This window comes from Sander lucioperca, chromosome 3 (genome assembly GCF_008315115.2).
Source record: "Sander lucioperca isolate FBNREF2018 chromosome 3, SLUC_FBN_1.2, whole genome shotgun sequence".
NCBI classification, from domain to species: domain Eukaryota; kingdom Metazoa; phylum Chordata; class Actinopteri; order Perciformes; family Percidae; genus Sander; species Sander lucioperca.
The window spans coordinates 41,025,997-41,053,244 of NC_050175.1; the positions used below are offsets into that span (position 1 = coordinate 41,025,997).

Consider the following 27,248-nt stretch of genomic DNA (forward strand, 5'->3'; position numbering starts at 1 on the left):
CACCTTTCCCCGCCGGTCTAGGTGAACGCTGCAACTCCTCACTCCCTAACTATAAGCTTTATCGAAGAGGAGAGTTTTAAGTTTACTCTTAAAAGTGGTGACGGTGTCTGCCCCCCGAACCCAGACTAGGAGCTGGTTCCACAGGTGTTTGTGTAACGCACTGGAGAGAGCAGCAGTTAGATAGGATTTAGCGAGTAGTATGTAAGGGCGAATTTCTGCGTATGGAGGTTGGTTGGGGTGGTGGATGTGTCAAACAAACACAGGACTTTCACCCAGGAGAGCGGGGTTCGCATCCCGCTTGTCACGCTTGCTATAGTCGCTTTTTATTTTCCTCCCGCGTGTCACAGAACCGTACGCCCACCCACGACCTTTTCCTAAACCCAACCATCCCGTTCTTCCCGCGTGTCACGGAACCGTAAGCCCACCCACGACCTTTTCCTTAACATAACTGCGTCAAAAGGGACGGCAATAGTCCCGACCAAGCGCGTTTACTTATAGCGCTAAAGGGACGGCAATAGTCCCGACCAAGCGCGTTTACTTATAGCGCTAAAGGAGACTTTTAGCGTCAATAAGAACGAGAAAGGCACCTGACCAAGCGTCCGTATTTTACGAGATGAGTGTGAGAACCTGTTGCCACAGGAGAGGAGCCTGATAGCTAAATGCTCTGGCTCTTCTGCTTTCCCCTCACAAAGCTTTGCGATGCTCCTTAGTCACTCACAATCCTCACTACTAAGCAGCTTTACAAAGCCTTCAGACACAAATGGAGCATAACACAAGTCAATCTCTGAAGTATTTACTGGTTTAACCTGCATCTGAAACAGAGCCACCAGTTCTGCTACAATACTAGGTATAGGGCTCTGAATAGTGGCAGCCAAACCAACCGACTTAACATGGTACATCTTATGTTTTTCTTTTAGCAGAGGACACTCTTTTTTCCAATGACCTATTTGATGGCAATAATTACACACAGTTGGGTCACTTTTTTTTTCTGTAGAATGCTGTTCCAACTTTGGGGACATAAACTCTGCCTTGGGAAAGTGTTTATTGTTGTACCGCTCACCAAAGATACGCTTGTGTATCAACACATATTCATCAGCCAGCGCTGCAGCCTCACTTGGACACTTGACCATGTGTTCATTAACATAGGTTGCAACATAATTGGGCACAGACTGTTTAAACTGCTCTAGAACCACTAAATCACACAATGTCTCAAATGTTGTAACACCTGAAGAAGAGCACCAACGATTAAAATGTAATTTCAAATCCCTGGCAAACTCAACATGTGTTTGTTCACCAGTCTTTTCGCAGCCCCTGAAGTGTTGGTGATATGCCTCAGGAACGAGCTCATATGCCTTCAAGACAGCTGATTTTACCGTTTTGTACTCTTTACAGGCTTCAGAAGACAGAGCTGAGTAAGCCTGCTGTGCTTTACCAGTCAAAATGCACTGTAACAACAAAGTTTGCTCCTCATCATGCCAGTCTCTTGAATCTGCAATCCGCTCAAACAAACTGAAGAAAATCTCTACATCACTTTCATTAAACTTTGGCAACAACCTCAACTTGTTGCAACATCAAAACATGAACGAGGCGTTTCCAAATTCAAAGCTGATGCAGAAAGTTTGCCCTCTTTCAGCAATGTCAATTTTTGAACTTCCAAATCAAATTTCAGTTGTTCCCTTCTGAATGAGATTTTCTCCAATTCTTGTTCATGTTCCATTTTCAAAACCACTAATAGTTTTTGTTGTTCAAATGTTAAAGCAGTGGTAGAAATACTTACGCCACTCTTACCTCCCTCGTCCCCCAGTACTCCCTCTTCCTGCAAGTTGGCCATTATGATACACGTCAGGGTTTCCTTTGTGCGCTTGGGGTCAACAACAATAGAGTAGTGCTGAGCAATCCTCTTCAGCTGTTCTTTATTACATTGCTCTAGCAACTCATTAGAGGGACCCTGAATGCAATTTTCCACAATATTAGACATAACAAATTATCAAATGTAGCAAACTAGCTACTCAAATTGAAGCAAACAAATCCTCTCGCTTGAAGTGGTTTTTGCCTTTGTTGAAAAAGAGTCAACAAAATGGGATATGGAAACGACTGTGCCGAAAAGATTATGACTTAGCCAACATTTAACTCACATGCTGATTAGCTGTTTCTGCTGTCGGCGTCTCTCAGGATGTTCCCATAACGTGCAAAAACATGGCTGGTAGTAGCTACAACGAGTGCGTGTGGACCAACGAGGAGACCAAAGTATTTCTTGGTGTCATCAGCTGACAAGAAAGAACAATTAAAACTTTGAAACCAAATTTCTGAAGAGCTCTCTCCATTTTTCTCTCACAGATGGGTTAGATGGCCAAGGCGACTTGTTTTGTGTTTGGTTGGCAGCCTCTACTTCTACTCTGTTTACTGGCAGATTACAGCCATGCCAGTTAATGGAAACATGCATAATTCACATTTCCTTTTTGTGACATTTCAAAAATTTGCTTTACAATTGAATGGAAACACAACTAATAATGCTTTCAGTCTTCACCGCTAAAAGCTTCTGATCCGGTCATTAAGACTGATGTTGACAATATTGTGAGTTAAGTTTCAAGACTCTGTATTAAAGCTTTGTTTGTACATGCTCTCATCCTCTGGTTGCAGCATCAAAGTGTGCTTTTTATGCTTAACTTCCAGTTTAGTGTTTTCACTATATGTCCCATTTGTCCTGCCCTTCAGTAACCCCCTTTCCTGCCGTTCCAATCCCCTGACCTCTTACTGACCTGCTTCTCATTCCTCTAATCAGCCTAGCAGTATTTATACCAACCCATCTCCACTCATTCCCTGCCAGATTGATAGATTGCATCCACCCTAGCTTTCAAGCCTTAGTTTCTGCCTGCCTGAACCTTTGCCTGATACATGGATTGATAGTTCATTGCCTGCCACATCTGATTATATTTGCTTGGCTTGACCTGACCCTTCAGCAATTGCAGAGGTGGGCCGTCAGGACCAGCAAGGCCTTCTCTGCTGGCCAAAAGATGGTCAGAATCAGACAATTATATATATATATATATATATATATATATATATATATATGTATATATATATATATATATATTCATTTCTAAAAGATATAGCCTATGTATTATTTATTAATTTCATATGTATTTTACAAAGTCCGTTCCCACGAGTCTGTTACCGTAATTTCATTGCTCCTCTAAAACCGGATTTATCCAATCAGATTTCTTTCTTTCTTTGGTAATTACATTAATTTTAACTATATGTGATGCAGCATCCTGTCATACTGCATAAAAGTGATGGCTTCAGTCACCGTGTATGCATGTCTCTGCAATAGTGTATTGCAACTCTCTGGGTGTTGAGCCTTACGTTAAATCACTTTATTCCCCACAATAATGTCCTAGTGTCATGGTGAGGTTATTCAAAGGTGGTTTGATTGCTGTAGGATAGTACTGAAGGCCCAGGTGTAAAATACACGGCCCAACACTGAGCAAACGAGAACTTTTATGTCACTCTGCCCGTCTTTCTGCCGTGCTTTTGGGTTCAAGCTTGCTTTCTGAGCCTTTTTTTTTTGGAATAACACACCTTTTATTTTTCACCACACAACAGCGTATGTTAAACATAGCACATGTTGCGAAACTATTGGAGAAGATGTTTTCTATTTTTCATGACTCAAAATGGCAGAAAAAGATCCTTGTGCCAGGAACAACCAACAAATTTCCTGTCATAGCTCTTCCTACTGGCTGATCTGTGTAATTAGTTTGGTTGACTTCCGGGGCAGATTTTAAAGTGGCCATATTATGCTCATTTTCAGGTTCATAATTGTATTTTGAGGTTGTACCAGAATAGGTTTACATGGTTTAATTTTCAAAAAACACTATATTTTTGTTGTACTGCACATTGCTGCAGCTCCTCTTTTTACCCTGTGTTCAGGTCTCTGTTTTAGCTATAGAGTGAGACCTCTCACTGCTGTAACATCTTTGTTGGCAGTCGCACATGCGCAGTAGCTAGGCAAGATCACATCATGTAGCTAGCTGTTTGTTTCTACAACTTCAGTAGTACAAAGCAGGATTAGCCGGGAGACTTCTTCTAAACAAGGGCACACTTCCAACTTTGCGTGGAATACCTGCAGAACAGGGACATAGTTCTTTTGTAGATTATGGTGAACTAGTGTGTGTTGTAGCAGTGTTTTGCCATTCAGAACGAGCTAGCATGCTACGGTTAGCCACCTCGTTTCGGCTAGTGACGTAAATAGCCCTGCCGATTTTCAACAGCTCACCCAGAGACTGAAGGCAGGACACATTCAGAAACCTGTATCTCACTCAAAACAGCATGGATGTTTTTTTTTTCCAAGTTTGTATGCGTGTGGAAGCACCAGAGACACAAAATAACACCCCAAAGCCCATATTATGAAAAAGTGATTTTTTTCATAATATGGGCACTTTAAACCTTTCCACGTATTTGATTGCTCTGGGATTTTTGGTCTCTCAGGTTGAGATAGTTTGAAGTCAGAAAAATAAGCAAATGGAGAAAAGATCCTAACAAATGAAAAAAGTGTTCTAGCACCTGCAGTGCTTGGACCTCAAACTGCAGCTGAATACACCTCATAGCATTTTCCCTCATGGTATTTAATCAGACAGTGTCTCCAGTGTCTCTGGTGTACTTACAGCCTGGATTACACTTGACGGCCCTAGGTAGGACGAAACGTAAGGAGTCATAAAAGAGCCAGAGGGTGCTTCAAAGACTGCAGATGAATCTTTGTCATTGGAGCTCTGATTGGTGCTGGGAGGGAAATGGCCCCAGGCCAGTCTGAAGGATCCTGCCACTTCTCTGACAGAGTATTTTTTTTTTTTATTGTAGTTGGTTTAATCCTCATGTCCCATATTCAGCCAGTACAAAAGCCACATGTTCCATAGTGCATTAAGTCGCAAAGTGGTTACTTTGATTAGATACCTCAAATGAATGCCTGATTAGTTATATGCTACAAAATATTTTAATGACTCCAGCATGTTTCAGCAGAGGGAATATATAAACTATTTTACAAGCCGGTTCCTGGAAAATTTCCTCTTTTCCTCTTGTTTGTCATCAAGGGTTTCGGGCATAAATACAGCAGGATTACACATAAAACCCTTCAGCGTTTCCTGTTGAGGAATGACAAGATGACGCATGCTGTTTAGTCGAGCCAAAAACATTTATTACACATCATTGCAGGAGACATGCACTTGCAGCACTTAACATAGTCCCCAACTGTAGCTCTCATTTTTAAAACACATACAAACCATAAAATAATTTAGAATAAAACACATTAAAAAAAGGGGTTACATTATATTTTTTTTTTTATACATGTTCATAATACTGCTTCATAAAATGTATCACAGAAATTAGCTTTTTGACACAGAGCAAATCATAGGAACCAACTCAGGTAATACACTGACACTGTGCTTGTTGATAGTTAGCAGAAAAACTGTGAACTGGTGACATCTGAGAGGGAATGTCACAGAGAGGACAAGGAAAGAAGAGTCTGTCGGGGGAGGAGGAGGAGGAGGAGGAGGAGGGTGGGTCTATATCCGTCCCTCTCTGATGAGAAACAATCCAAGTGTGCTGAAGGGCAGAGAGAACGATGGCTAGGCGTAAAAGGTCTCTACTTTCACTGCCTGACAGAACATCGTCATGGAGAAAACCAGGCCCAGGATCTGCACAAACACAACAAACAAATTACCATTTAAATCAGCCATTAATGGGTTCAGATGTGCCAAGTCACAGTGAAATGAAATACACTCTCCCGTCTGTTTGGCTCATTTTCTGTATCATAATGTACACCTTGTTTCACAATAAACACCGAAAAGATTTTCTCATATTGTTAAAATCCAAATCTCATTATGTTGAATAAATAATAAAAAAGAAGAGTATTCACCCACTCCAATCTGTGCAATATTCATTTATCAAATATGGCACAGATTGGAGGGGTTGGATACTTTTTTATTACAACAAACCAAACCAAAACGCTTTTCAGTCGTTTCTCTGAGTGAAAATGCAAATTTTCACTTTTTCAATTTAAATGCCACTCGTTTGTGATTCATTCTTCTTTTTACTGAGTTTTTATCTATTAGGTTAGTCAACACTTGTGTATCACAAAACATAGATTTTTCAATTTTACAGTTGGAGTCATTTATTTGCTCTGTTGTTTTTTTTTTTTTTACTAAGGTGCCTTTTGACATATAGCCAGGACACCAGATGGCCCATGTGACTGTTGTTTTGGTTGATTAGTAGGTAATTTCGCTTTCAAATAGACAAAGTAATACCTGAGAAAATAACCAACATACACAGTTTCAAACACACAAAAGAGAAAATACACATAAACATACAAAATAAACTCTTACAGTCACTTTAGTTATTAAAACAGCAATCCTATACAGTAATAAAAGTGGCAGCGCAAAAACCTACTTGAGAGTACATCCACATTAAGCCGGTTACATTTGTAAATGCATCTTTTTCACTCTGTTTCAGTCCTCCATTGAGATTTAAACAGCGTTTTCTCTACCCAAAACTGAGCTTTTAACAAAATGGCCTCCAGAGTGTATGCAAAATGCAGTTTGATGTTTCAATGTGTACGAAGTAAACTATGATGTAAGATGCTAGAAGACAACCTTTAGTCGCCTTTTACTTTCTTTGTCATCATTCATGAAATCATTTGGTAAGTGGGGCTGCCTGTTGGCTGTGATGCAGTTTTGTTTGCTGACAGAATGGAGGGCGAAGAAGAGACTTATGCTACGTTTACACGTGGCCGGCTATTTTCATAAACGGACATTTCAACCTCTCTGTTTTCAAAAATAACATCGTGCACAGCTGTCAGTTTTCAGAAAAGTGTTCGTTTAAATGTAATGTGTAATGTGTGTATAAATTGGCCTAACATTTTTATACCATACATTTTGTCTAGAGTCATTTTTTTTTTTTTTTTTATAATTATTATAATTTTTTTTTGGCATTTTAGGCCTTTATTTAGAGTCATGTTTTAATACAGTTTACTGTTGGCTGCTGTTAATCAGGTCTGTAACACATTGGGTCACCTTCCTGTGAACACTCCGGTATTTGTGGTAAATTATGATGAAATACTTGTTTGAAGGCTTCTTCCAAGAACTTTAGTTTAGTGCACGACCAGGATACATGAGAGCATGTTTACTGATATTCATATTGCCGTTTCTTCACCATTTGTTGGAGGATGTTTGGAAATGTTTGTATAACTACTTTTGTTACATTTTAGTTACCTGCGTTTAGACACATTCTCCAGGTGAAATGAGGTATGCCTGTGGTTTTTTTTTTTAAGATTATTTTTTTGGGCATTTTTAGGCCTTTATTGACAGGACAGCTGAAGAAATGAAAGGGGAGAGAGAGGGGGAATGACATGCAGCAAAGGGCTGCAGGTCGGAGTCGAACCCAGGCCCGCTGCTTCGACGAGTAAACCTCCATATATGGGCGCCTGCTCTACCAATTGAGCTATCCGGGCGCCCTGGTATACCTGTGTTGATTTGAACTTTCTATTCCCCTTTTTTATGGTATTTTAAGGAAATATTTCCATCACCATCTGGTACGCTGCTGCCACTGCCAAGGACAAGGGCAGGCTGCAGCGTGTCATTCGGTCAGCTGAGAAGGTGATTGGCTGAAATCTGCCGCCGCTCCAGGACCTATACGCCACCAGGACTCTGAAGCGTGCTGGAAAGATTGTGGCTGACCTCTCCCACCCCGGACACAAGCTCTTTGAGTCACTCCCCTCTGGCAGGAGGATGAGGTCCATCAGGACCAAAACCTCACGCCACATAAACAGTTTTTTCCCCTCCGCCACTAGCCTTCTAAACAAGGCCCGGAATCCACCCTGACTCTCTCCACACCCCACTGTAAATACTCTGTACCTACTGTACCTACTCTGTACCTACTCTGTACCTACTCTGTACCTACTCTGTACCTACTCTGCTGTAGCGTTCCTTTTTACTACTGTTTAACTTATTTTACTATTTATTTTATTTTATTTTATCGTTATTAATACATAGTGTGTGTATATGTTTATACTTATATTGTTTATATTCTTTTTATCCTTCTTATATTTGTATGTGTGACATGCTCCAACAACACCATGACAAATTCCTCGTATGTGCAACGTACTTGGCAATAAAGCCCTTTCTGATTCTGATTCTGATTCTGATTCTGATAACAATATTCTTATAAGTTACTTTCCTATCCCTATTCTGGTCACTGTGGCTACAAGTGATACTTAACATATAATGACTAATGCCAAAGTGTGGTGTAACAGTGGCACAAGTAGAAGTCAAAAGACAAAAGACATCACTGAGTCAATAAGCTGACTCAGCGATGTCTGATGAGTTTCTCTAACTTTCGCGATCATAAGCCACCAGTCATATAAGGGTATAATTCTCAGTCAGCTGGCAGACATCACATATATTTGAGATCAGTCTGGCAGTGATGACATATCTCTGCTTCTTATTTTGCTGTATGTACAGTTGTATTTTCAAAAAGGGCACTGGGAATCTAGCCGGTAACTAGAAATGAGCCTGCAGCATCACAGGAGGCTCGTATGATTGATGCTTTCAAGAACAGCGTATCTCCTCTCAGCATGCCTGAGCACATCATGTACTGCTTGGCTGGAAAGAAGATAAAATAAGTCAAACCCTCCTATGTGGTCTACAGTAGTAACACAAGAGGCTTATACAGGCTCTTCCTGTCCAGAGAAATCCTGCATTCAGCTCTTAATGCAAAGGACGCTGGAAGTATTAAGTTTATTTATCACAAAGTAAAAGCCTCTGTCTGAGGCTGTAGATATCAAGGGCTGAGTTAATGACTGCTGAAAAAAAAAATAAGACACACAACTTAAAAGCTGTAATTACCTGAGTAAGTGCTGTACATAGAGCAAAGATCCAAAGGGCCACCAGGTTCTCATTAAGCCAGTCCTTTACACGCTCGTAGCACGGCTGTGGAGACAAACACAGAACGAGCAAACATTATATACAAATGTAAACTCACCATTTAGATGGTCAGTGCTATATACAAGAGGATGTAGTACCATTTACAGCAAGTCTCCTCCAACTGTGATGAAACATGTTCTTTGGCTAAACGATCCCCTGTGGCAACATTATAAGATATTATCTTATCTTCCCCTCTCCTCCTCTGACCTAATATTCTTTGAGGAAACTTTCCAAAATTCACAGGAGTCCCTGCTGTCCTTGTCTCTCCTCAGCTGTACAAACAGGAGTAATGTGAATACGAGAGCAGCCCATACACTGCAAGTGTCACTGAGACATGGGAACGTGCTGCATTTTTCATGTCTGTCATTGCTTGAATACATTTTGAAGGCGACTTGACTCTCACTGCTTCCACATTTCTTGTAACTAAGACATTTTCAGCGCCTAGAGTGCATTTCAAAATCTCTTCTCAAACTCTGGGAAAATGTCCCCGAGCCGTATAGTGCCCAAAAGGCAGAAAGAAAAGAAAGGTTATTATAATTAATAGAGAAAATAGAGCAATGCCCTTTTAGGTCAGAGACGTGTGCAAGTAATGAAAAGGAAATTAATCTTCAAAGGAAAGAAAGTGGCTTTCTGAGAACAGTTGAAAGATGGCATTAAAAGTGATGGGAGTGGCATTTACACATGGTTCCGTCACCTATAAGACATTTTAAGACATGTGTGCCAAACTGCAAAGACAGTCTGACATACTGTAGTAAAGGAAAAAGGTGCTATCATAACAGTCTACACCGCTGCTCTTATTTTATTATACATTTCTTATAGACATGCCTTCCAGATTGTGCTATTTTTTTTTTTTTAAATCTCCTTCCATCAAGAAGCAGAGTCAGAGCCACGGAAACCAAACACAATCTACATTTCACTGCCACTGATAAGATATGTTTTACTTTGCGCAAGGTGAAATAATTCTGTGCTGGATCAATATGGAAAATAATTCAGTCGGCTAAAATTTTGTTCAGCTTCAGTGTTATTTATGAAACTGCTGCCCCCACTGCAACTCTCCTGGACCACAGAGCTGCACCTGGAAATAAACAAATTCATATTTTTAGTGTTTAACGTCCAGTGCAGACTCCCATAAAACCGTGAAATAAAAGATAAGCAAACCTGAACTTGCTAAGCCAGCCCAAGACTTAAGGTGTTGAAATGGTTTGTGTTTTCCTACTTGAAAACTCTGGTTAGAGTCCCACTGGGATACTCTGGGTGGTCCGTGCTGATTCAGCAATGTGTGTCCCGGTCTTATGTGATGATGGATTTCCCATCATCCACTGGGCTGAGATTATTTTATGACACTGACGGTTCCAAAAAGTCAAGAATAAACTTCCATGCTGAAAAACACAATAGGTTGTCTGTCGTTGTACAAAAAAATGGTTGGTTCTGACTGTGCAGTGTGGCACTTTATTTTTGGCGATGTTTCCATAATATTCTTACAGCATATTGTAATTCAAGTGGCCTGAGAGAAAACTAGACTTCTGCACCTCCTCTTGGCTCTGTTTTCAGCCTTCAGGAAATCAAGCCGTCACGAGAGATTTCGGTCAATCGCAGGTCATTTCAGAGAGAGAGAGATTTCCTATTGGCTGTTCTGCACATGTATTGCCTGTGCGACTAAGAGAGCAAGAGGTGTCACTCTACTTCAAATTGTGGTGCTGTTTTTTGCATTCTACCCACTGCAGCTTTAAGTTCTGAAAACTACTTGGTTGGAATTAGAGAAAGATCAAGGTCATGGTTAGAGAGTAACTTAAAGGATAGATTTACATTTTCACATGAATCATGTGGGTATGTTCCAAGGTTACAGCCCTTTAGGTTCATAATTCCCTCTTTATGTTACTCTGGATAGTGTTTTTGTGTTGAGCTTCAGTGGAGGAACGTAATTTTGTTGGAAAAAGCTTGAAAAAAGCAGGAAAGAAATCGACAAAAATGTTGGAAAAAGCTTCAAAAAACTGACAAAGAAATTGACAAAAACATCAAATAAAATCGCTGGGGGAAAAAAAACGACAAAAACGTCGGAAATAGTGACAAAAAAACTGGAAAAAATTTTTGACCCAGAAAAAACTAAAAGTTGCGTGGTTGACAAGAAGACAACACAAGGGTAAAAGCTTATGTATTTTTGCACAGGAAGAGGACTCTGGATTTTGTCCCCTTTGACTTTAGGCATTAAGAATGTCACACGGCTGCCTTAGTTTAGTTGTTTTCATTTTATTTTTACTCAGTCTGCCCCTCGGGCCCTGTTCTCCAGCCACTTCTCACTTCCTCCAGGCCCATGCATTTCCTAAGAACTCTGGACTTGCCAGCTAAAACAGGGTGTTAAGTTGCTCTTTAAAAGAAACTAACATTGACTTTTTCATGGTATTGTAGATGGGAAGCAAACAGCAGTCTTTCAAGTCAAAGTCATGCGCTTTGGTGACCCGACTTCACCTATACTAAACATAAACGGTATGGACTTTTAAGGCATTTAAACAACCAATGCTGCCATTTTTCTCAGGTAATTACAGTCTCAATGTATCCATTCATAACCCACGCACTTGTTATTTACATACAGAGGAAACCTTGAAACATGTGCAGGCTTTCAAAGAGAGTGTGTGTGTGTGTTTGTGTGTGTGTGTGTGTGTGTGTGTGTGTGTGTGTGTGTGCGTCATGCCTATTTTGAGTTTTTTTTTTTTTTTGTTTGTGTGTTTGCTATCAATGAGTGAGGAGATTTTTCATTTGTATAAAAAATATTTCTTACATATTATATATATTTATATTTCTCGGCTACCGATAACAAGAACCACAAGAATCGAAAGTCGACACCAAGGATCATGCTTTATTCCAACTCTATTCACTGAAAACGGTATATGAAGTCTTTATAAGATTTGTACATTCTTATATCTAACCTTGAGATGTTTCAACAACATAAATCTGTTGTTGTCCTTGGATGGCCTCACTGACTACATTTACATGCACATAATATTCCAGTTTGTGCCCTTAAAGTGAATATTCCACTAATATTTCCGTTTACATGCAGCCGTGCAAAATATAATTTTTTAAAAGTTTTTCACCGGTGGTGGACTTGTACGACTGTGCGAACACAGCCTCCCTCTTTCATTTCTTCAAACACTGTCTTGAAAAGGTCGCCATTGCGATGTTTGGGCATATCCAAAAACCTGTTGGTATCCAAGTCATAATGTTTAAAAGTATAGCTGTGTTTCTCCTTCCTTTCTTTTTGGAATGCATCTCTACCGCAGCCTTGCAAACTGTTGGCTGATTGGTTTGTGTACCACAACCATAGCAATGCACAGAGAATGCGCAGCATACGTGTCGAAAGAATGCCTCTAAAACCTGTATAATACTGGCGTATCCTACATGGCTTAATCGGAAAATGCTATAATCGGAAAAAGGCCATCATCATCAAATTCTGAATATTGTCATATTTGGAATATAAGTGGAATATTAGTGTGCATGTAAACATACTCATTTACTTATTTTTGTCACTTAGAGCTTCATAGCGCTGTCAGCACTAGATAAAGGTCTAGAAGCACCCATTATCATTCTGCTTTAAGGGAAAAATGTTCTGGCTTGCTTGTTTGCGGCGACGGTGACCTTGCAAAATAGTTAGCGGAGATAGCGGAAGGGGGGGGAAGAGGACACCGGCTAAAAGAGCCGGCCATCGGCAGGCTTACACCCAGAGTCTACATCCGGTGAGTCAGACTACTTGGAGCTCAATAAAGAAATCCCTGGAGTATGATTTGATTTCAAACTGAAAAGCAAAGGTAAACCTTCTGGATCAAAATGGCCATCACTGTTATACTGTGCACCACCGAAATATGAATGTGTCTAAACTATACAATGTATAACTAAAAGAAAAAGGGTCTGCAGGTATTACTGGAAGATAGATCTGTTATGCGTACAGTAATGTGAACAACACAAACTGAATATGTGATCTGCAGGGCAAACATGAATCAAAATACAGAACTATGTATCTACATTTAATTTGTCTTTCGCACTAGCAGGGCCGGTGGAATTCAGAGGTCTAGGTGAAGGCCAACAAGCTGTCGCCTAAAGGAGGTAAATATGCATAATTTTGAAGAATCTTTCAATGGTTTGTGCAGAACCTGGTTTCAGGAACAGTAAGAGAAAGACATTTTAAAAGGTTACGTTATTCATTTCTTTTCTACAATTGAAACAGCTGCAGTTTGGCCACAGCTTGGCCTTTCCACTGCTGAGTGGACAAATTGAATTGAGTTGCAGACAATTGGAGTGAAGGGTTTGTATTTAAAGATGAAGGGCTTTCTGCTCCCAAGTCCACACCATGTAACCATGGTGGCAGCATGTTTAATCTGCCCTTTGCAAGTTTAGCTTGTGATTTTTTTTTTTTTTTTTTACTAAACAGAAGAATGTGATTTAGTACAAGGTTGAAACAGGGCCTCTGAAGAATGATACTTCAAAAGGTTTAATAATAAAGATGCAGAAAATACACACAAGAAGAAATGGTAACCTTTCACTTATAGTTTTTTTCTGACGCTATGGTACTATTCTCACAAGTATGTGGCAAATAAACCAACAGATCATCAAAAATGACCTCTTTTCACAACTCTAAGTACATCTGACATTGACTGTGTACAAAAAAAACAACATAGAAAGACCAGTTTCACATTGAAATACACCACGGTCTTACAAAGTACATGCATAACTTTGGATAGGATTTTCTTCTCTATTGTTAAAAGGCCTTTTACTAACGCTATCCTCATTGTTCATAACTGACAGTTAATGAAATATTTACCTAATATACTGCATGTATGGTTGTTATTTTTTCTTGATATAGTCCAAAGCAAAACTTCAGAATCACCAGCCTACGGTGGGAGATTTTTTTGTGACCTTGTGATTTGAACCCACAACCTTAGTGATGGTAACTTACAGTAGCGCTCAAACCATCAGGGCCACAAAGGACCACTGCAATGCCTACAGTGTGTACAATACAACAGGGTGGATGAGGCTTGTGATGACATCGCTGCTGACCAATGTCAGGCTTGGATTCGACATTCAAGAAGATTTTTCCCAGGGTGCATGAACTATGAAAACATACAATGTGATGTGGACGAGAAGTTATGGCCAAATCCAGACACCGAATTGATGCAGATTAGTGTTGTGTGTACTACAGAAAACCTTTACTGTATTTACAGTGAACAATTTACAGTGTTTTTTTTTTTTACAGTATTTGATTAGACAAAACCTTACAGTAATGTTGCAATACAGTAAAAGTTTCTTGCATTGATGAATGGGGAAGATGTCTTCATTGATCACACTTCTGATTATGGGATAGGAATTATGGAAATAGTTTGTTGTTGAATTTGAATGAGTAATTAATTTTTTGCCTACTGTAATGTGAAAACAGTGAAGCAATCAGATCATCTATAGCACTTCAAAGGGTCATTTTAAAACATGTATCTTCCATTGTTTGGTCTTGGACTAAGTGCTTGTTAAAATAGCTTAACTGAAAGAATTGCATGATGATATGTTTAGGTGACTTAACAAATGTACTCGTATTTCACCAGAAACTTAGGGGTTGAAACATCGGTCTTGTAGTGGAAGATGTTTACAAGCCAAATGAAAGGAGAATCAGTTGCTTTGAATGCAAGATTTAATGATTTACAATTAGAATTACATTTAGAGTTTTGAAACACTGCACCATACTATTGATAATAGTACCATAGCGACAAAAAAAACCCTGTAATATTTTAACAACCTATCTGTTTTGCCTCCTAAATGAGAATCATGATCAATTGTGTTTATTGACTTGGTCCTCTGCTCTGTCCTTCCCTTGTATGTCTAGTTGATATCATACTGTAGTCTTATGGCAGATTACTGTATTATAAAATTGCACATAGTTGAACATTAAGGCTATCTGGGTAGGTTGGTTTGTTTGGATTTTTGCGTATAACTTGGTTATTTTTGTTTTATTTCTTTTGCCGTTGTAAATTGTTGATTCCGAAAAATTGAAATACTGGACGTTTGAATCTTGTATCATAATATATATTTCCACTAATGAAATATGTTATAAGAAAAAATACAAAATTGAAATCATCCAACAAGGTTTTTTAGATTTTTTAAAAAGAGATATGGACACAATCTGGAGCTTTACAAACCGTGCCCATTTCTACAGGCGACATCTGGCACACTTGATATGATTTTTTTGAATGGGCCCATTTACCATGTTGTTGCAACGACTCAACAACATCTGAAGCTTGATGAAATCATGTCATTACTGTTATGATGTACAAAGACTGCTGTAGCCGCTCAGTGTGATGACAATGTGATGACTTTGAAACTTATTTTTAACTCTAATGTTCACACGTCCTACTGTGACACTTTCTTTTTTATCTTTCATGCTGATCCTCCAAAAAATAGCACAATAATCAGCTTTTGCAGTTGGCAGAGCTGAACTATCAGCTGGTGTGTAGGTTTGCTGCTTTTGTGTTTTTCATTTAGTCTTTTTTTTAGCGAACTGAATAAGTTAAATGCATTTAAATGCAAAAATGGTGTTTCTTGCTTTTATGGCTATACTACTTTTAAAGTGACCCAGTGTAAAATATTGTTTTATGAACTTCCTAATGTGTTTGTTTATTAGTTAGTTGGTTTTTGAAAAGCACAGTGTGGGCTGTTAAAGCATCAAAGAGTGGGAGTTTCTGGCACAACTTCACCTACTTCCAAGGTGCATGGAGAGGGGAAAGAGGTCTTAAAGCAACACTAATGGCATTTTTCCATTACATGGTACCTGCTCGACTCGCCTCGGCTCGACCCGGCCGCGGTGCCCCGTCCTCCTTTTTCCATTGCAGATTTTGAGTACTGCCTCATGCGTGAGGCGAGCACGGCTGGTTGTCATAGCGCTGCTGCAGGAAACTGCCGTGAACTAACGCGACACACACATAGTACGTCAAAGGTGTGTTGTTGTTGCCACTGCCAGAAGCCAGAAGAAGCTGGAGGCAGCAAAAAAAAAAAAACACCGCTGGCTAAACTATTAGCGGTGGGTTTGTTCACTACACCCCCGTCTGTTGCTAGCAATCGAATGACGATTCTCTCCGACCAATCAGTAGTCTGCAGGTTTTCACGTCACCTTTTGGTATCACCTCAGCTCGCTTGGAACCTCGATGGAGGTGATACTAAAAAAAGTTCCTGTTGGCAGGTACCAGGAAAACCAAAAAAGGCGAGTAGAGTCGAGGCGAGTCGAGCAGGTACCGTGTAATGGAAAAATGCCATAAGTAACTTTTCCTGCTTCGGTCCCCCTATAGGTTGGAAGCGGAATTGTCCATTACATTACATTGTCCAGTTCATTCGAACTACAGATCTGCTACCCGATCTGGCAAACCTGCATAATGTAATGTAATGGACAATTCCGCTTCCAACCTGTAGGGGGACCGAAGCGGGAAAAGTTACTTAGTGTTGCTTTAAGAAGAGGTCAAAACTGACCATGAGTGTTGCTGGAGTTTTGACCTGAGTTTTGAGCATAAACGAGCCCCAGAGCTTGGCTATGGAAACACACTTGTACAGGTTAGTTTTCAAACATACTTTATTAATGATGCTCCAATCAATAATTTTTGAACAAATGACTATGAGTAATGTAAAGGTGTTTTATTGTTGAACCCACAGAGAATCGTCCCCAGACTCTACAGTCCCCCTCAGCTCTAGCGCTCCTTCACACAAAGTGAACCTAGTTTCTTTCATCTCATTGTTATGGTTATATTTTACAGCCTGCAACTTTACCGTTTGGGTTCACTCACCGCTCTCATCAACCTCGTTTTCATCTGCAACAGGCCGCTGTGTTCAACAATAAATGATTCACTAACTGTACTGTACACTACCTGCCCAAGTTAGCAACTGAATGCTCCATTGAACATAGTGGAGCATTTAGCAGCTAAAGAGCCAGATGTTTCCCTCAGGAGTTGGTGAAGACCAGCCAAAAGATAGAAGGAATCTAAAATTTGACAGGTGGACCGAGACATGACATTAAATGAATGCTTATATTGCTCCGTATCTGATGGATGTGTTAATAAGCAACCGTTTACTACCACCTTCATATCCATTAGTATTACTTATATATTATATAGCAGGTCTAGATAGGCATAGAGGTCGGCAACCTTGCCAAATCAGCATTAAGCCTGTCATCATCTGCCGAGCCTGCTCAGCCAGTGTTATTTTTTTCCTTCGCACCGCATTCTGTGAATAAGGCAAGGAGTACCAGCCAATCACAGGCAAAGCGTGCGGATGGGAAAACAATCAATCAAACTACCATAAATAACAGGCTGTGATCCTGCCAATGGCTGGGAAAGAGGTCATTTGGCATGCATATTGGAACATTACCAAAAAAACTCTTGCATACTTATTGCTAGTGTGCCATTGTTTGAGCTACCGTGTGTGCCTAAGGTTGCTACCCATGTAATATAGTTGTAAAATACCAATATGTGTATTTACAGCTTTTTGTGCTGCCCTCAAGTGGCCAAATAAATATTAATTAAAGCTGAGGCTTCATACAGTAACCTGTACAAGTATGAGTCATCCATCTCAATCATCCCGATCGTGATTGTGATCCTAACGCAGTTATATAGTAGCAATTCTATGAGAATTACCGTGCTGTTTCTTTGCTGGCTTGTGGGCCTGTGAAGCTTAAGATGACATACTGTGATTTGAGGCTCTAGCTTGATACATAAACATGAACTTAAATTAGCCACAGCTGTGAGACATTGGCTACAGTTAGCAGAAAGCTAAACTATTTTCAACATTTTCTCTCCATCTCTTAAACACTTCGCCGAAATTAACATGTGTTTTATTGTGTTTGTTGTCAGAATCTCTTTTAGATAAGTCTGTCTTCCTTTTCTTGGGCTGCTTTGCAGTGTAGGCAGTTGTTCCCAATGCTGGAATAGCAACTTTTCCCGCAGAATTTTCCACCATTAAATCATGCTTTCACCATCCAAAGGGACGTGCGTCTGCATCTGTAGAAGAGCCAATAGGAACGCCTTCTCTCTGTAATAACCTGTGATTGGACAAATTCTCCCATCACAGGCTAGATTTTCTAAAGCCTAAAAACAGATCTAAGAGGAGGAGGTTTTCTCTAAGACCACTTCAATTACAATATGCTGAAAGGTTATTATCGTTTTTGTTTTTTTTGCAACAACACAAATAACTGCTTACCCCAGCTTTAATGCAGGTTTAAGCAATTATTTTTTGTTGTTACTGACTGTCAGATGAAGGTACCGCAAGGAAACATTCGTACATCTATGCTTCGTAGGCTAATTGTCATCATCGTCAATCATGTGGCCAAAAGGAGATCATGAGTCAAGAGGGCTGATTCTGTCCGATAAAGCAAGGTTTTTAAAACCAGACTGACATTTTTGGGGAAAAGATGGTGATGTGGAGCAGAAAAGAGATCAGTTCATTAAAAATGATATATCCAAAACGTTGGGAAGAAAGGAGATGAGTCTGTGGTTGTTCAGAATTGACATTTCCCTTTCTTGGACTATTGTGCTTAAAAGAAGGCTATTTGCCAGTTTCCTAGCTCTTGCTACATTTAACAACTGCTGGGACTAATTGTGTTAATGACAAGTTCATGGGAAGAGTGTTGTGAGAACAGGTGGTTCATTTTATGTGAGACACAAATTGCTTCAGCTGTAGTAAAATATTTCAGTGCAGCAGACTTTGCCAGGGTGACGAGCAGTTCACACGGTGGGGACATTTAAGTTCTGAATGAATGTGTAAAGAAAAACCATCTGTCCCTACATATTATCTCAACACACTCAATTACCTCTCCTGCAACCACTTCCAGTCTCGTTGAATCATGTTACACGAGCAGATTAATATATTTCCATACTTTCCTACTGTAGTGATATCACTACAAGTGTTACATATTCATTAAGGCAAACTTGCAAAAAAGATTAAGCTTATATTTTCCTCTTTTGACTGACTGCAATTCGATGCACATTCTGTTTTCACCAGCATTAACAGTCACAACACTCACACATAGCCAACCCCCTTTGGCGGATTTTCCACATTACATTAATGAATTTGAACCCATGTGCCAACCCTTTTTTTCCTGACTGGTTTGGCAGCAGCAAAGAAGCATCAATCATTGGTTTTAACTGGTCAGGATACAAAGTCTGTGAATATTAACAGTCTACAGTAGGTAGTCTGGCTTTGCTAGACCCTCCTCCAAGGCGCGCTGAAGGAGAGTCTATACAGTCAATGGCTACTCCACACAGAATTCAGGGATGGGAGGAAAACGTGCTCTGGTTTAATCAGGGACGTCACTAGGATTGAAAGACAGGGGGGGCTTAGCCTCCAGGGTATTTGTAACTTGCGTTTGCAAAATCTTTTGTTATATGTTTTGTTACTGTATTAGAGCTACACTTATGTCAACAACCAGCCAAGAAACAAATATGTTAACAAGTAAAAAGTGACAGACAAATCCTTTTCTTCCATTTCTACTCTGTTCCTTCTGTCTTATCCTTTAAGATAAAAAAACCCTGATGCTAATTTCATTACTTCGAAATGCAAATTGATCACATGAAACAACATCCAAAATGTCCAAAAACGGACAAACAGAGGCCAGACAGCTAATAAGTTGGTAAGTTAAACAAATATGACAAATAGCAGTACAAGAAAAAGAAATAAAATAGGCATAATAGGCATCACTGCATACTTTATCATGTAAGCTACTGATACGGATCCTATTTAAAGTGGCTACAGTCTAAATACAATAACCTGAAGGCAGAAGGAATAAAAGATTTGGAGTAACGTTTACTGCATTTAGGATTGCTTCCATTTTATTTTCACATGTGTATCATTGGGCATGTCCTCATCTTTAGCCTAGCCTTAGGCAACATCTACATATGTATTTAATTTATCACAGCCAATTAATGAAGAAAGTTAAATTGGTTAAAATATAGCTAGCATATATAATAAATATAATGAAATAACTTAGTTTAGGCTATGCATAGTGCCTAGGCCTGCCAACAAATGCATATTGTTACAAAACAATCCTTAGACCTATAGACCACTACTGACCTTAGACTACGTTTACACGTGGCCGGCTATTTTCATAAATGGACATTTAGAACCTCTAATTTAAAAAACCTTTAGAACCTTTTCAGAAAAGTGTTCGTTTACATGTACCCGTGTATATATGCTGTCAATGCTGTCAAGAGCATGCCACACCTGTAGGTGGCAGTGTAACAAGAAGCTCAAGCCCCCGTTAGCCAATCAGAATCCCGAAAATAGCAACAACAGCAACGACTCACTTCCTCTTTCTCTCTCTCGGCTGCCTAAACCTCCGTTTGTCTCAGTTTACATGCAAACGTGCAAACGAAGTTTTCCAAAATCTCCACTTTGGCCGGAGTTTTTAGAAATAATCGTTTTCTGTGATAAAAACGGGGTTTTCGTGTAAATGAGAGGCCAAACCGCAGGAAAATATCTGCGTCTTCCCTTCGTGTAAACGGGGCTTTAATCACGCTGGCTCCCTCAGAATCAACTGCCCTGCCAATCTCCTGCTTCTTTCTCTCTGCTGAAATATCTTCCAATATCCATCTCATCTGCTCAATGAATTGAAGGATACACCGGTACATTAGCATTAACAGGGACCCGATGACTTTAGTTTTCAGTGACAACAACATTCTATGGGGAATTGATATTGTTTTAGAATATGCCTACTATAGAGATAGGCTATATTATTGGCAATGAATAAAGAGTTGTGATTAGCTTGCTAAGTTAACCATTTCTTGTTATTTCGCTCGTTCACTCTAGCTAGACTATAGTTTTCCATAGCAAACCAAAATATCCCCTTTCCTTTACCTCAAGAAAACGTAGCTAAAGGTAAGCAGGTCATTAAAAACAACTTACAATTTCACTCTGTATCACACTAGGTGTAATCAATCTTCCTTTCACCATTAGCGTGTACCGGTGTGTGTGTTTGTTGGGGGGGAGGGTGCATAGCGAGTTCAGACCAAAGAGTAGCGATGAGACGAGATGAATCCCCCAGTTACTTGCAACGCGCCGGTCTGCAACGCTCTGAAAGCTGCCAGTTCATACCAATGCAACGAGACGGTGCGGTGCATCATCTTGATAGCACAACGACTCTCTGTACTTCTGTCTAACTTCGGACTTTTCGGCTTTTTTGTAGCTGGATATATATCATTTGTTGCGTCTAAATATGAATGAGGAATTGTTCGAATCGAATTGTTATTGTTGTTCTTATTATTATTTAGGGGGGCTTAGGGACATTTGGGGTAGCTTCAGCCCCCCTAAAATAGGCCTAACGACGTCCCTGGGTTTAATGGCATTTCTTTAAACCAATCAGAATCGTCATGGGCGGTGCTAAACTCTGCATAGAGCCGCTGCAAAATAGTCGTGCGAGAGAAAACTCAGGTTGGACAGATAGTCTAGCTAGCTGTCTCTATTTACCCTGCAGAGATCTGAGGAGCAGTCAACAATAGTCCTCATAAGTCCACCGAATTTAAAATTCCAACACAAAGAAAGCGGAAGGAAACGGAAAATACATGCATCCGGCGGAATTTCCTGCTGCACCGGAGCAATCCCGGAAGTGGAACATGAAGGATATAGACTACGGTCTAGGAGTTATGAAGAGACTTACAGAGATGCAGCGCAGGTGTAAGTAGTGTAGTTTGTTTATTTGTAGTTTTAAAGTATTTCATGACATGGAACATGTCTGTCATTTTGTTGTATGGTTGCTTTCTTAAGCTTAACTCACAATCCGAAAGTTAGAAACAGCTCTCTGCACAGTACAGCTGCTTAAAACTAAAAAAACACTAATTATACATCAGATTGGCATTAGTAGTACCAGTAGTCAAGTCCTTCTGGACAGAGGTGATTATTCAATATCAGTAATTATGAATATACTGTAAATCTCTCATTATGTTCTGCTGTTTGCTTGCTGCACAGCCAAGGTATTAAAAAGATAGAAAAATAGCAGGCCTAGTCTTTTTGGCTCTCCCTATTGGACAATTTGTGAGCCCAATTTGTGAGTTGTTTTTCAACTGATAACTGGTTAGCCTACTTGAATTTTTTTTTAATTTTCTTGGTACGGAAAGAAAAGGATGTTAAATTATATTAATTATGGTCCCGGAAGGATTTGGGATTAAATGAGGAATTACCTTTCGACATTACAAATTTGCATTTAAATTAAATGTGGCCAACACTGTGACGACCTTACTCTAGATGTACAGTATCTTCTCTTTGTTTTTCTTTGTTTTGAATTTCGATGAAATTGGACCTTGGTTCCCCCGTACAGGTCAGGTGTCTAGACCCTCACCAGTAATCAATGAACTCTTATCAAACTTTAAGTACTAAATTTCTCTCCTACAGCCCTATGCACACCGCTTCACAGGCTTACTGTGGCTTTTTACGGATTCGACAATCGCTGAGAAAGGGGTTTAGGAAACAGTGAATTTATAATACTGTAGAAATACAAAACTGTAAAAGATTACAAAGGTAGTTATTACAGTAGTTAAACCTTTTGGAGGTAACACTTTACAGTACTTTGGTTTTTTAATGCCAGAACTTACCGCTGTCCACCATGTTCCTGGGTTGTCCAGGCCACAGTTGTCGCTGTACTCCAGGCAGCAGGAGTCTGGCACACGGGTGGCATTGTAAACCTCGAACCAGTCTGTGTGGTTGGTTACTCCACAGCAGCGAAACTGCACCGGAGAGAGACAATACGTCAAGGAAGTCTGGCTTTTTATCATCATGACACTGAAATCCTAATGTGTGATATCAAATATCCTCCGCTGATGAAAACAAAACATATTTATCTGCCGAGAACAAGATTTAATGGTCAAAATAATTCATGTGCTGGGTATAGAAAACCCTCAATATTCCTGATATTGACCTGCAGCCCCTTTTGTACAATCCACATCTCATTTGTCTCAAAGCCCTAAAATCATTTTCTAACTCGCTTGCTTCTTTTTATCTACATCTTCCCCCTTTGTGATTGGTATGGATTTTTGATAAGGGATCATGGTTTCCACAGCAATTCAATTCATCAGTGTACCTTGTGAAAAGATAAAGTGCCCCTGATGTTTTGTTCATTCCATGGACTTTATTTCCACACAAGAATAATGCTACCGGGGCTGCTCCCCCACCCCTCTCCGTGCACAGAATAAGGGATTGTGTGTTAATTTAAACTCCTCACCCGCTTAAACAATGGATCGAGTTTGCAATTTATCATGAAGTACAGCTGAATTCAAATTACAGGAAAGCATTTGAAACCTAGTTTTAAAGTTTGAGAACAAATCAAAGGCGTAAAAACTGAACAAAGTCGTAATATTCAAATGTTTTTGCCTTGAAAGATTTACAGTGTTACCCTTCTGATTTATTGTGCCGGCATTTGGCATGTTGTGGATGTTTTTACTGCTTCTTCTCATGTATGTAGATTCTCTGTGTATTCCATAAGCAGTCATTTATAATATTCAGGGTGAACTTTGCTCCAGGGACATCTGCTGTTTTATCCATTTAGTGACTCAGCATGTACAGTATGAAGGAGGCTTGGGAGAGAAGAACAGTGACAGAATGAGAGCTACCTTTTAATGGACTTCATCTCTCACACACACACACACGCACACACACACACACACACACACACACACACACACACACACACACTGTGATTTGATAAGTAAAAAAGTGCACATTCATGCTTGCAATCATGCATTTTCAAACAGTGGCTCATTCAGGCAGATTCTCCTCATACTATCATTCTGTACGCAGGAATAAACCACATCTGCACATTAACACCCACACGCACACATTTGCATAAATCATTTGCATAGCAATACATGTTTCTGTCTCGTTTATGCCTTTTTTTTAGTCCCATACAAACACACACTGACTTGCCTTCCAGACACTAGACACATGCATGCACACAGACTTCAGCGTTTACCACACATTTGCCAATGTAACAAAACTACAAGCTATAATACTGGATCTGGATCTGTCATTTGAAAAAAGTCCAAAGAGCCCTGAGGTCTCCGATCTATCATTTGATGTCTCCCAAAGGCATTCACCAACCACAGCAATCCTCAATTCCAAATTTACATTTCTTACGTTGTGTTTTCTTTGCAAAGGAACGTGAGAAAAGCCACTTCAAAGTAAGCAAAGATTACCTCATTGGGTCTATAATGTGTTGCATTAATCTCTCTGACAACATTCTACCATAGCATTTGGACTAAGTAAAGCTGCGAGTGTTTGTTACAGTTGGTTGAGATATTTCACACATTTTTACTGGTACTGTGTTTTTTTTTTTCAGATTGCCAGTATTTTTTTTTACCAGCCTGCTTGTAAATGTCAAGATCCCATTAACTACAGGAAAGATTGCACTTTCATTCAAATTTTATACGAAATGGAGAAATGTAAAATCAAATGGCCCTTCAACATTTAACTACTCCCTGTTAATTTAATGTGATCAGAGTGGTACAAATGGGGAAACCTTGCCAATAGCAAAAGTAAGCAGTGCCACGGTGAATAATGCAGTTAAATGTCACGTATCCTTAGCTCATGACAAGGTATTTATAACTTGACTTGCTAAATGGCATTGGCGTTAATTTTGAATGGGCTGCAATGTTCATAACATAATGTTTTTAAAGCATCATTACCTCTGCAAACTGTAACTGAGTAGAATAAAGATGTCTCAAAACATCTGGGGCTTTGTGCCTTAAATATCTTCCAACTTGTGTTTTGAATCAGCACCACCCGCCCCTTCCGGTGATCACACATCTTACATCAGTTTGTACTATCATCCAGGCGTTGGTCAGACCCACGTTTCCCTCTGTGCCAAAGAGCTGGAGGCCCTTCTTCAGATCCCTCTGGGCGTAGTGATCAATCTGAGAAGACAGGACAGGAAATACGGTTGTCAATCAATCAAGATCATTTAACAGATGTCATTTCTACCTGTGTGAGATTGATTTAAGTGTGATGGAGGACGTGTTCCTTTTAAGCATCAAGTGTTTGGAGCAGCTTATTTCCACTTCACCAACTTGAGAACAAATGTTATTTGTTAAGTGCTAACAGATAACCACGTATATTCGTCATAAGAAGCTCATATTGCAAAACTGGAAAAATAAGGAAGCACTAACACTTCAATAGTGGAAAACATTAAGAAAAATGACTTGAGTACTGAAAGGACGATGTCGTAAGAGAGCAACAACGACAAACAATTTCACGAGATATGGAGCTCAAATTACGAAGCTCTGTAAGTAAGTAAGAGCACATTTAAACAACATGTAGCCTAAGTGCTGTACAAAAAGCACCAAGGCGCTGTATAAAAGAGTAGATAGTCTGTAGATTGAGCGGAGGGTTAAATCACCCAGCAGCCACTGTTTATATGGTAGACCACTGGTTTATAGAGTAAACTAGAATAGAATAGAAATGAATAAAATTGATCTTTATTTCCCATCAGGCCACAAAATGTGTCTTTGTCTCACCAATAAAGACAAGAAACCGTACCGAGAACAAACATATCTCAATAAAAACACACATTACAGCACAGCAATATTTGTGCAAAGGTTAATACAACTTATTGAAATCTCTCGTCATGGGGACGTTTTACTGCTGTTTGTTTATTATATTGATTGCACAAGGTACAAAAGATCCCTTATGTGTCTTTTTGTTTACCAAATGTGTGAACTATATCAAATTAGGGGTGGAAAGGATGTTTACTATCATTAAAATGGACTGCATTTTAAATGGAATGCATTTACATAGCACTTTTCTAGTCTTAACGGCTACTCAAAGCGCTTTTACATGGTACCATACACACACACACACACACACACACACACACACACACACACACACACACACACACACACACACACACACACACACTGACTGCCTTCAGTTTCTCTTGCTAAGCAACACAACTAAATGGACTAAGAGTCCTGATGCTCATACTCTGCTAATATTTCCTCAAGTGTTCTCACATGGTATTACAGTAAGACTAATAACTGCGGTTAACAGTGGAAACAAGTCCACTTTGCAGAACTCTAAGGGACTGAATTGGACTTGCTTTGACTGAACCAACACGCTGCAGGACGGCAGGTTACTGAGCCGCTGTTTAATAAACAAGCTACATGCAGTTCCATGTGGGTTTAATTTAGGAGCTCTGTGGTTCAGCAGTTTGAACCTAAACAAACAAACAAACAAAATCAGCTTTTTTTTTAATCATAGAAAACAAACTGTAGTTGTGAACACAGTCATGGTTGTGGTTTTGGTTGTAGTTTTTCCTGCTTTATTGTCTTTAATGTTTCCCTGTTTCCTCGTTTACTGTCTCATGTGTTTCAACAGTTTCCTGTTTTATTTTGTTGTCTCTCTGTTTCTCCTATGTCTTGTCTTGTTTTACTTCCTGCCTTGTGTTTTCCCGCCTTTGTCTGCGCCGCCCTGATGTGTTCCACCTGTTCTTCAGCCCTCATGTCACCTGTTTTACCCTCGTTACCTTGTGTATTTAGTCTCGGTAACACTTTACTTGAAGGTATCTACATAAGAGTGACATGACACCGTCATGAACACATGAACCCTAACCCTAACTCTAACCCTAACTTGTCATGACAAAACCGAATGACACTTATTATAAAAGAAGCGTTATGTCATAAACATTTATGACTTTGTTTATAATGTTTATGACACGTTCATGACAGTGTCATGTCACTCTTATGTAGATACCTTCAAGTAAAGTGTAACCTTAGTCTCTGTGCTGTCTTTGTCTCTTGTCGGTACATTGTCTTCCCTCGCTGGCATTCCCTACATCGCTTCTTTCTGGTTGTATTTTCCCCTTTTTATGTCTTCTGGGTTTTTCTAGTGGTTTTTGGATTTTGGTTTTAGACTTTGGTTTATCATCGTTGTGCCTGCCTGCCTTCCTCAGGACACCTTCAGTTAAGTCCTTTGTTTAATAAATCCTACTCTGCATTTTTGGGTCCGAGCCTTGTTTTCCCTAACAAAACATGCTTAAACACACACAAGCTTTGCGCTAAAGTACAGACATTCATTTGAAATCAACAATACAATCAGAGAGCGTGGGCGCTTATATACAAACAGCAAACACAAACCCCAGGCCCAGATGCACACAGAAGCTGCTCATCCTTGTTTACACATTTCAATCGCATCAGACATCAATTGCATTGATCTCAACTGACCTTGCTCTGTACTACGCTGCAGCCTTTAACTCTGTAAAGTGGTGCAGACACAGACCACCTTATT

General features: G+C 39.7%; 1 protein-coding gene across 3 annotated transcripts in view; it reads right to left on the reverse strand.

The window, feature by feature from the left end:
- Nucleotides 1-5,166: 5,166 nt before the first annotated feature.
- The window catches only part of tspan4a (tetraspanin 4a), a 160,682-nt gene continuing 138,600 nt past the window's right edge, over nucleotides 5,167-27,248 (reverse strand). For all 3 annotated transcript variants that reach the window (XM_031290065.2, XM_031290066.2, XM_031290064.2), the window contains 4 exons: nucleotides 24,776-24,877; nucleotides 22,565-22,696; nucleotides 8,892-8,975; nucleotides 5,167-5,687 (listed from right to left, as the gene is read on the reverse strand). In XM_031290065.2, the coding sequence (XP_031145925.1) occupies nucleotides 5,619-5,687; nucleotides 8,892-8,975; nucleotides 22,565-22,696; nucleotides 24,776-24,877 (387 nt within the window). In that variant the 3' untranslated portion in view covers nucleotides 5,167-5,618. The remainder of the gene's footprint in view (nucleotides 5,688-8,891; nucleotides 8,976-22,564; nucleotides 22,697-24,775; nucleotides 24,878-27,248) is intronic.